Source organism: Miscanthus floridulus, chromosome 5, assembly GCF_019320115.1.
Source record: "Miscanthus floridulus cultivar M001 chromosome 5, ASM1932011v1, whole genome shotgun sequence".
Classification (NCBI taxonomy): Eukaryota; Viridiplantae; Streptophyta; class Magnoliopsida; order Poales; family Poaceae; genus Miscanthus; species Miscanthus floridulus.
In genome coordinates this window covers 37,010,317-37,021,771 of record NC_089584.1, presented here as the reverse complement: position 1 = coordinate 37,021,771, position 11,455 = coordinate 37,010,317, and the positions used below count along the sequence as shown (strand labels likewise).

Genomic DNA, 11,455 nt, shown 5'->3' with positions numbered 1-11,455 from the left:
ATTGTTACCATGGGAATATAATAAAATTGTTATATAATATTTACATAAGAGAATAACGGCTCAAAACAAGACAAGCTACAATCTAGAGGACAAATTTTTAAAACAAGCATTGAATAAGCTGCTAACTAGTAGGCAAGTTATTATACAACACATTATAAAAGCAAGGAAATATGATTTGCTGCCAACCGGGGGACATTTAGTAAAAAAACGAGGGTAGCGGCACAAAACAAGACAAGCTGCACCCCTGGGGGCAAATTATCAGAACAACCATTGCATAAGCTATCAACTCAAGGGCAAATTATTATATAACCCACTATATGAATCAGGAAACATAACTAACTGACAATTGGAGGGTCATTTATTGAAAAGATAACCAGAAAATTGAAATGAAATTGACAAACAGAAACTGAAAACTAAAGTAGACACAATGAATAAAAATACTAAAACATAAAACCGAAAACTAAAGTAGGCATTCGAACCTAAAAAGGGAAACTAAACCACTAAAATAGCTACTACAAACTAAAACTGAAATTGCCAACCAGAAAATTGAAATGAAATTGACAAGTAGAAACTAAAACTAAAATAGACACAATGAAAAAAAGAACTGAAACATAAAACTTAAAACTAAAGTAGGTATTTGAAACCTAAAAGGAACACTAAAACAATGAAAATAGCTACCAGAAACTAAAAATGAAATTGACAACTAGAAAATTGAACTGAAATTGACAAATAGAAACTGAAAAATAAAGTAGTTACAATAAAAAACAAAGTACTGAAACATTAAACTGAAAACTAAAGTAGGCATTCGAACCTGAAAAGAAAACTAAGCCACTAAAATACCTACCAGAAACTAATTTTGAAATTGACAACTAGAAAAGTTGAACTGAAATTGACAAATAGAAATTGAAAAGTAAAGTAGACACAATAAAAAAAGCTAAAACATATTACGGAAACTGAAATTACTAGATACTAAACCTGAAACTGACAACCAAAAAATTTAAGTGAAATCGACAAAACTGAAAAGTAAAATAGACATAACGAAAACAAACAACTGAAATTAAAATTACTAGAAACTGAAACTAAAAAAACTAAAGTTGACAACCAATCATAGCTACCAATAAAATCCACAAGATGCCAATTTGGAAAATATGGACAAAAATTGTTTATATTTTCACAATTTACATTAATTGATATCTATTAATATATAAGTAGGACCATACATACAACATAAGTTGCCACTATATATAAATCTGTACAACTAAAACATTCATAACTATTCCGTCCACAGGTGCGACACCAAAGCCGCCCGCTCCCATGCATCCCCGGGTGCGATCCCGCGGCTTCGTAGTTTCTCCGCGCGCCGTGCGTCTCCGCGAAATAGAAGGAAGGTAACCACCGCCAAATAGAAGGAAGGTAAACACCGCCATCGAAGGAAGGTAGATCGGCCTACTATTCTGCGTCTATTTGCGCCGCCAGGTGGGGCCACATTGATCCTACGATCGCCCAGTAGGAAAGATTGCCGCGAGACACGTTGATCGTGGATCCTACTCCCTTCCTCATGCGATCCGTGGCTGCCTCCATCTCCTCTGTGACGGCGTAGGAGCGCACGACACCCCGGCCCCCGCGACTCGTCGCTCCACTCCCCTCCATGGGATCGCTCCCCTCCCCTCCGTGACTCCCCGCTTGGCTGTGCTGCAAGTCGCCGACTACCGTGAGGGACCACAACCCCTCCTCCCATGATGCCTCACAACAGGAAGGAGCCAGGCTGCTGCTCGATGCCTTCATTTGTCCCACTCCTACTGACGAGCCCAGCCACTAGTGATCCTGCTCCCTTCCTCATGCGATCCGTGGCTGCCCGCTGACGACCCCAGCCGCCAGCAAGGTCGTGGCTGCTCGCTGACGAGCCTAGCCGATCGTGTCAGGCCCCTGCCCCCTTTAGTTGTTCCCCTACCACCGAGCCACCATGCCCGGCCGGCCGTCGACGCTCCAGATTGATTGTGCCCCACATCGAGAGGCCGCCAGTCGTCATCGTCATCATCATCGGAACATCCACGCCGATCGCCGGCATAGGGCCCTGCCGTCGGGGTGTAAAATATCTGAATCTCCTCATAGATTGGTTCTAATGAAAGGCCTTGTTTTAGATTCTCAAACTATGCAGGCTTATTTTTATACATAGTTCTGAGTAATGTGTGGCCAGAAGAACAGAATTGGTGTGATGCTAAAGACAGACTCTAAATTAAAGTGACAAATACATGTTGATATCAGCGATCAAAGGAGTTGCATAAATGCTGGAACTAACTTCAGTCTACCATCTCAGTAGTAGTGTCTGCAAAAAAAAATAATAACTATTCTGTCCACAGGTGCGACACCAAAGCTGCTCGCTCCCATGCATCCCCGGGTGCGACACCAAAGCCGCTCGCTCCCATGCATTCACCCGTGCGGCAACCTCCGTGATCTCCTGCGCCTCCAATCACACTTCCTCCGATCAGGCTCCTTCCAAATCACGACCATCACGTGGAATCAGGAACCCGCTACGACAAAAGGAAACTACACTCATCAACACAATCAATCCCACCACCATCGCCCCTAGGACAAATCACGCGAGCATTAATACATCATATGATCACCCAACCTCGTGCGCAGCCCTTGCCACTTGCCCCGGCCCCCTTGCGTGCCACCCTCACCTACAGCCTGCCCCTCATCCTCAGCAACTGCATCGCCCTGAGCCAGAAGCCTGTGATCCAACGCTGCCTCGTTTGACGTCGCTGTCGTTCTCGAGCCAGCCTCCACGACCACGACCGAATCAAGGACGCCGCCGCTCCGACGTCCCTGCACTATGGTCTGCGCCACCAACCATCCACGCCCACGACACCCTGCTCCGTCGCTGTCGGCCTCGAGCCACCCTCCACGGCCACGACCACCATGCGGAAGCGAGGATGCCGCTCCGACGTCCCTGCTCTGCTTCACGGCGTTCTACATCCTTCACGGCAACGGTGAGCAGTCCAAACCCTAGAACCTCATGTCCCCATCACAGACGTCATGGAACCACCAACACATGCCTGGCTTTCCTTGCCATCGTCGACACCACCGCACGTGGGAAGAACAACTACGCCGCCGTTTTACCGACCGCGGGAAGCACGACCGAGCCGTGGGCTCACTGGCGCCTATGATGCTCCGCGTGAGGCAGAAAGGGCACCACCACGGTGCCGCTCGACGGCGCCACACGTGGCTCCAGCCGCACGCATGCACCGACGAAGGGCGCCACGGCCATGCCACCACCTCCTCATCGCGTCGGCTCTTAGGCGTGGCGAAGACAGAGAACAGGAGGGAAGAAATGGGTGCTAGGGTTTCAGGGGGAGCCGCGACCGGGGTTTTCATCTTCCGAAATGGATGCTTGACCGTCGGATGCAAATCGATGGTCGCCGTTGCTCTAGGCCAGAACAGGCCCAGGCGGGGAGCGAGATTGCCGGCCCAGGCCCAGGTTGCGGCCACGGGCCGATTTTGCCAACTGGGGCATCGACGTGGTGGAGAGGGGCGTTTGCTCATGGGCCGCGGGGAATGAGCGCGCACGCAGTTGTAGAGCAGGCCGCAGGCCGCATTTTTGAGCTGCTGGGCTAAATGACAACCGTTTGATTGTTTAGGTACATATGAGTTCATAGGTACATGCATAAAATATTATTTCTAATTTAGCAAAATAGGGTATATCATCATTTTGTTTATCGTTTGAGAAAATATGTTATCCTTTTGTTTAACTTGCTAGCATGAAATAATTTATAGCCACTTTTGTTTCACAGTTTATTGTTTACAACTTTAAGAACAACCACATAGTGGGCGTGCGGGCGCGTACCATCCAGCGAGCCTGCGCCACCACAGTTGCCCACCAGGTAGGTCATGGCCACACGGCGATGCTGTGTTTCAAATGTTTCTGGACTCTTTTCAGACATGTTGCAAGCCCATGTTTCAAGTGTTTCAGTTGTTTTAGATGTATGTTTTCATTGTTTCATGCGGATGTTGCATATGTTGCAATGGTTGTACATGTATGTTGCAAGCGTCTATCCCCAATGTTTCATCTGTTTTTTGTACACGTATGTTGCAAGTGTTTCAGACGCATGTCTCGAGTGTTTCATGTGTCTTCTTTTGTATGTTGCAAGTGTTGCATCAGAATGTTTCAAAAGTATATCGGGATGTTGCACATGTTGCAATGGTGTTTCACATGTATGTTCCAAATGTTTCATCTGTTTTAGACGCATGTTTCAAAGGTATCATCTGGATGTTGCAAAAGTAGATCGGGCTGTTGCATGATGCGGCTGGTGGCTGTCGCAGCTGCTAGGGCGCAGCCGTGGGTTGGGTTTCCCCGTGCGGGGCGCAGGGTGGGTCCCTAAGACAGATGTGGGCGCGGGTGCTGGGGCGGGATGCGGATGCGAGAGCGGCGCAGATGTGGAGCCACGTCCAGACATGCGGACCCTAGGCGTACCGTACGGGCTTCTAGCCCTCTAGGGAATCCATTGCATCTTTCTCCGGCCATGTATGCTTTAATTGCATTAGAGCAACTCCAAGATAAAATGCTATTTGTGTCCTTAAGCCAAATTTTACATTTTTGAGAAGAAATGGTGCTCCAAGAGCATTTTTTTTATCTCGCTTTCTAAAATAAAATGTTTCTCGTTAGCTTAAAAAAAAAGCAAGCCACACCCGCTAGCTATTCGTCTCCCCCGCGGTTTCTCGCTCACCGCTGCGTGTCAGTACCACGTCGCCTGCTCCCGCAGGAACGTGAGTGATGGCGGCCGCAACAAGCTGATGGCATGGCTGCCGCAGGCCTGTGTTCCCGTCCACACGGTGGCAAGCTGCAAGCACGTGCTGGCTGCGGGCTGCCGCGGGCCTGTGATTGGCTCATGGCCGGCTGGAGTAGGACATGGCCTGGCCCGGCCCCTACGTGTGTGGCATTCCAGCCCGAGCGCCCAACTGCACAAGGGTGTCTGGGTGAGACTCCGTCTGTGGCGACGGGCGACGGCGCGGCGATGAACACCCTCGACGCGATCTGGAGAAGTCTCGACAAGATGGAGAGGACAAAGTCCAACTGTGACGTGGCAGATTTGAAAATATAGAAGGCCAAGTTTACATAGCCTGTTGGACTGGTCTAGTTTTTTTAGATTTATTTTAGAGAATAACAAAATCAACAAATTTAGCATTTCTTTTTAGCTAATATCTTGGATATTTATTGTATATATTAGAATAGCACTATAAAAACCTAGGCTTGGGCCACGAATTTGCCATTTTGCAAGCATGCCACGTACTGCAACCAACTCACACTGGTTAGCTATTTGATCTACAAACACAACCGTCGGATTCTATCATGTTTGTTACAGACTCTGAATTATTTTAGGCCGTTATATGATCATAATATCTAACGGTAAATCCAAGGCCCACAGAGAGATGACTGTATTTTAGATACTAAAAATCTATCTATCTATCTATACAACCCCCCACTAAGTGTGGAGGATGCGCCACACGTGTTACTGAGTACGTAGAACATTGAGATACTTCATCCGTTCTAAATTATAAGTCGCTTTAATTTTTTTGGTTCATCCATTTTACTATGCATCTAGACATGTTATTATATCTAGATGCAGAGCAAAATGGATATATTTAAAAAGTCAAAGTGACTTATAATTTGGAACGGAGGAAGTAAGTGGTAACCAAACAGAGAGCGATAAAATAAATTCAATGTGGTGCAAGTGCTAAAAAGTGCATTAGTTAAAATTTGTATGGCCAGCAAATTAGCATCACTCTCCAGCACAATTACACAGCAAGCAGAAACGAAGGCTTAGAAACAGAAAGCAAGATAAGTTCACTAGCAGTGACAGAGCAGTAGACCACGACCAGATCATTAAAACTGAAACAGAATTTGATATGCAGTCTCTCACGAGCTGAAACTAATTAAGACGACACAGTCTATATATGTCTTGCTACTCCTGATTATATCTGTATATATCTCAATATTGTTCAATGACCTTGTCCACTATAAGGCTCATACTATTTATCATTTCCACCAACTTTCCCATTGCCAAGAAACCCTCCGGTGAGCACCTTATTTCTGCCAAGAGCACTACTTGAAGCACCCGCACTCCGTTCCTCACCTGTCTAAGGCCGCTCGTAATACTGCAGAAATACAAAAAATTCAAAAAAAAAAAATGTCAGCAGGCTGAGAAATCAATTCCCCTTATTAAACATTTTTCCTATCCTAGTCCTAGCACTATTTGAAACCCGCACTTATTCATATTAAAAGATGATAAACTTGAAATTCCAGAAAACAACATATATCGTTGCTTCCATACTGTTGTTAACTAACAATGTGACGTATCGTAGCTACTGAAGCGTAAAATGCTAGATCATATATGCAGGGTAATGGCCTTTTGAGCACCTTCCTGGCCCAGCCCAAATTAAGATATGTATTCAAGCCATATGTCCAGAACAGCAACACCAGACCAAGAAATTCCTACTGCACATGTCTAGCATATTAATTCCAACAGTGGCCATAAAAGGAAATATGACTATATGTGTATCACAGTTTTATATGGCATTGGGCCAGGATAAATGGAGAATACAGTTTTATGAAGTGATTGTTCTAGAGCACACAGAAATCAAACAAAAATATTCTGGTGTGCCCCTATAAATCCAGCCTTTATCGGGAAAAATCACAACGGAGCAACACTGCAAAATTAAAGGCTAATATAATGTTATAAGTAGGACCTCATGTGATCGTACCTGGAGTATAGAAGCTCACAAAGGGGATAATGTCATAGAAACCATAGCTTAAAACCTTGGTGACCTGCCCAGAGTTCAGATCAAAAGTGTAGACCCCATCAACCGTATACACGAAGATGACACCCACGGCATCCGCAACGGCAACCACACAGAACGCAAGGGCATGAGCAGGGAGCAGCGTCCTGAGCTCAATGTGTCTACTCACTACCCATTGTTCCACATTTCCATCAGCACTAACCTCCATTGACCAGAGTATGAGATTAGACTCCATGTCCACTTCCGCGAGCCCTAGGCCGCCATCATCCATCGCCATGGGCACAACGCGGCGAGGATACCAACTCATCGGTACGTGCATCACAGACATCACCCTCGTGTCCAGATCGTACTTGAGCATTGCCATTCCCATCCGAAAGACAAAGTAGAGTGCATTCCCTGCTAGAGCAGGGAGCACCGCCTCATGGAGATAATCATAAGGAAGGTTCGCAGAGGTCGCTTCACTCCATGTGGCAGAATCTGATGAGTAGACGCTGGCAAACATCTCCTTGTCGTCGATGCCAACAAAGACGACGTGGAAGTCCCCCGGGCGGCAACCTAGGTGGTCGCAGGTGCCAAGGCCGGCGGTGGCGCAAAGCACCGCGGCGGTCCAGTTGCGCACCGGCTGGTCCCGCAGCAGAGGTGGCAGGGGCCACTGCTCATCGGTGATAGGGTCCCAAACGATGAGAGCGGCCTCCACTCCCTGGAACACGTCGCCGCATCGAGCGATTCTGTTGAGGAGGACACGGCCGTGGCGGGCGTCGTGTGCGCGGTAGTCGTGGCGGTCGGGGCGGACCGGCCGGAACGCGTGCGTGGGGATGAAGCGTGCGTACCCGCCGGTGTCGATGAGGTTGCCGAGGAACCCCAGCAGCAGTGGCGTCCGGTGGCGCTGGCGGTATCGGCGGCGGAAGCCACGACTAGCGAGGAGGCGGGCCCAGTGCTTGCAGACGAGAGCGACACAGAGGAGATGCTCATGGTCGTCAGGAGGGATGCAGAGCAAGATCTCCTCGACGATCTCGTCCGGCAGCCGCGGCGGCGTGCGCTGGGTACCTAGCAGGTCGGGGAAGCTGAATTCCGCGCTTCCGCTTCCGCTTCCGAGAGAGAGGAAACCAGGGGGCAGTTTCTCCATGGATCGGGGGCTATCTTGTGGGGTCCACAAGACTAGGATTGAACTTTTTGAATCACTTGACCTATCAAAAAAGAATTTTAATAAATACAGAAAAAACATGCCTTAACAGTTAAGAAATCTGCCAAATTTCTTGACTTTGGCAACTATCTAGACACATATGGTTTTAGGGTTATGATCAGGGTCCGCACGGCTTAGAGGGAGGCTTGCGGGCCCTGTGATGGTGGTTGGTTGGTGTGAAGGTGATGCGAGCTCTCGCCAGGGTAGCAAGGGCTGATGGATGAGCAGAGTCACTAATAAGAGTAACAAATCTTAAACAAATATACCATGGAGGCGGCAAGGAGTAGTGGATATGTCGCCACATATAGGGGAGGAGTGTAGTTGTCTTACCAGATTAGAAGAACATCCGATGCGAAGGCAGGTTTGCGTCGGTGGAGGAGTCAAGAGCGACGGCGCGGATGTCTTAGTGCTAGGCACAACAGTGACACTGCGCAGTGTTGAGTAAGAGCTTGAGCTCTTGCGGCGGTAGGTGGGAATGAGGGAGAGGTATTTAGGGTTGGGTTTCTTATATAGATATCTAATCTAAATCTATGACGTCCGATTCTAATCGGAGGGACTAAAACGGACTAAAGTCTAATTGGCATAAACCTTCTAAATTTGTCATCAGATAACCAGACATGCAAGCGATGAAACCTTTAGATGGAACCCCTTTTTGTATTTTTGCTTGTGTTGCCTTCTAGTTCTCGCAAGTCATGACTAGAGTATGGTTGTAGTTTATCAAAACAAAGAAGTCTTTACTACTATATAAAAGTATTGGTGTTTTTACCGCCAACAATAACAATGGGATGTATCACGCACTACCTCATATCGAGACTTCACTGCAGGTTCAAACCCCCCCTTCAATGTCGGATTTTGAACCAGCACAACGAAACCAGTAGTGATGGAAGGTTCACATCAGTGCCGGTTCTTATAAACCGGTAGTGATCATAATCTTCACTGCCGGTTTGTGGAGCCTTCATGAACAACAATTGTATCTGAAAACTACAATTTATTCTACATTAATTGAAATTGGTCGCCCCATTTAAAAAAAAAACAATTATTCTACACTAATTACAGGAAAATTGAAATGGGTAGCCCCATAAAAATTGAAATAGGTAGCTGTCATGCGCTTAGATCAGGGACCCAACATCTGGTCAAGCGGGCCACGAGGAGCCCATGATCCAACCTTGACCAACCCCGAACCCCTAGCGCGCGAGGTAGCCTGGGTGCATAGCCAGGGGGCGGGCCACCTCCGCTCCTCAAATTCCCCTGCATCCAAGGTGATCCAGAATAAAAAGGAGAAAATCAGAAAATATAGGAAAATAAATAGGACATCGCTTGGATAAATTAAATTAGGAATTAGCCAGGGAATAAATAACTTACTTGTAAATGAAGCAGTCTAAATCAATAAGGACTCTTCTCTTAATGTTTTTGGAAAGAAAGTCTAGATTGCTCAGGGACCATGTTCGAGAGCTTCACTAAGGCTTACGTCTACTCATCTGAGGCCAATAAGTGCAGAGCCGGACAGCCTCTATTGAGCTACCTTGGTATGTTGAGCAACGTTGCAATTCCAGTGCCCTTGTCGAGAATGCACTCTACTTCCTACAGCACAACAATGGAATCCTAGAGTACGATTTGGCCAAGAATGAGATGTCAGTCATAAGGCTACCCCCGATATGCATCATGTCTACCATTATTGTGCTCATGTCAGTGGAGGATGATGGGTTGGGATTTGCCATGATGTATGACGATTTCTCTCTCTGCATATGGTTGAGGGAGTCTGCTCCGACTCCGAGTGGTGGATGGACATGCGGAGGCAGCATAAAGTTGTTGACCTCAAGGGTCTTCTCCCTGCTTCTGACCCCTCATGCTCACCTTACATCGTTGCTGCTGTGGATGCTGTCCGTGTTCTTGGCTATTGATCTCAAGCCTTGGCGGACTAGAAATGCATCTGATGCTGATGCCCACACTGTAAATATTATTCCCTACATGAGTTTCTGCACTCCAGGTAATTGCTGCATGTGTCTTGGGCCATGTTGAATTCTGTAAAGTTTTACTTTCTCTAGGTTTAATTGCTGGTATTAATTCAACTTAGTAGCATGCATGGAAGTATGGGCAATGATATATTGGTTCAAGAATAATGAGTTTTTCAGAGTAGAATATTGCAATATATATAACATAAAGTTGTGCTACATTTTATTTTTTATGGATCACCCTAAAATTGGTATGATCTTCCAAGAAACTTGTTTATCTATTAGGCTGCCTTGTTGTTAAATGCAGGACTTCCATATACTAGGGCTGCTTTGTTTTCTAAAGCAATTGTTGGTCCCTGTGTTTGGTTTTACTTGTTCGTCGAGTGCACAGATTGGTTCGATAACCAATCTATTTATCTTTACATAATTTGTGTATTTATGCAGCATTTAGGGCAGCCTCCATCGATGACGGGCCAAACACGGTTGCTTCCAATAATGCATGACAAATGGACGGTAGTCCTATCACTGATTTTAGCTAGGGTGTTGTTAGTCTGCTGGCCTTTAGCTAGGGTGTTTGTGCATTTTGTTGGAGCATCTTGTCTCTCTTAAACTGTTATTAGATTTATGGCTGGCAACAGGTTTTGATGGGCTAGCCTATGTAAGTGTATATCAGTACTTTTGCTTTTAATGAAATACTGGAAAAAAGTATGATTTGTTTGGTCTAATATATGTTTTGTAGTTCTGGGGAAAACTATTATATTTCTAAATAAAATGTGTATATTGAATAAATAAGAACTGCAATTTCATATGCACGGTTGTTACTTCAAATTAGTTTTGGTTGGTTCGACATCTTGTACATATTAATTAAAAATTGCCTGTATGGTAACCAAGCCTTACCCAATGACCTACAAACTTACAGCTCCGATCCATAGAATAATTTTGTAATGCATGGAGAACTTTGAAAATTTTTACTTACATGAAGAAGACCAAGTCAATCATTATGGGTTGCCTAGTTGTACATTGTTGACATGGTGCACCGGTGCTTACATCTTGTGTGTCATTTGCACTGGACCCTGAAAAACTCTGTTTGCTTGTCTTATAAGCCGTACTATTTCAGTGAACAAAGAGTATTTTTCTCTCACAATAAATCAACGAACAGTACTTTCAGCCATGGCTTTTCAGCAAAGTGAACCGGACCTACAAACAATTTTTGCTTCTTTTTGACTTGGTCAGTGACTTTGTGCGTCATAGTATGCATGCTGCTAAGAAGTCAAATATGGCTGGCTACCTGTGCAAGCCTCTAGATTTGTATATATAAGCTAGTAAACGTGTCCGTGTGTTGCAATGGAATTCAATATATATAGGAATTGGACTCCGCATCATCGCTAGATGCGAGCTGTTTTAATTTATGTGAACACAGGTAATAAGTCCGGATCACATGAGATACGTAGGGCGCGACCCAATACGCATTGGAGTTGGTCTCAGTATTCATCGTTGCTAGTGCGAGTTGTCGTAACTCATG

At 45.8% G+C, this 11,455-nt stretch overlaps 1 protein-coding gene across 1 annotated transcript; it reads right to left on the bottom strand.

Annotated features, from left to right (window-relative positions):
- Window positions 1–6,130: 6,130 nt before the first annotated feature.
- On the bottom strand, window positions 6,131–7,924 carry LOC136455625 (uncharacterized). Its single transcript, XM_066455563.1, has 2 exons — window positions 6,763–7,924; window positions 6,131–6,156 (listed from the first exon to the last, which is right to left on the bottom strand). Exons 1-2 carry the CDS (start codon window positions 7,922–7,924, stop codon window positions 6,131–6,133), a joined length of 1,188 nt encoding a protein of 395 aa, XP_066311660.1.
- Between the last annotated feature and the right edge of the window lie 3,531 nt (window positions 7,925–11,455).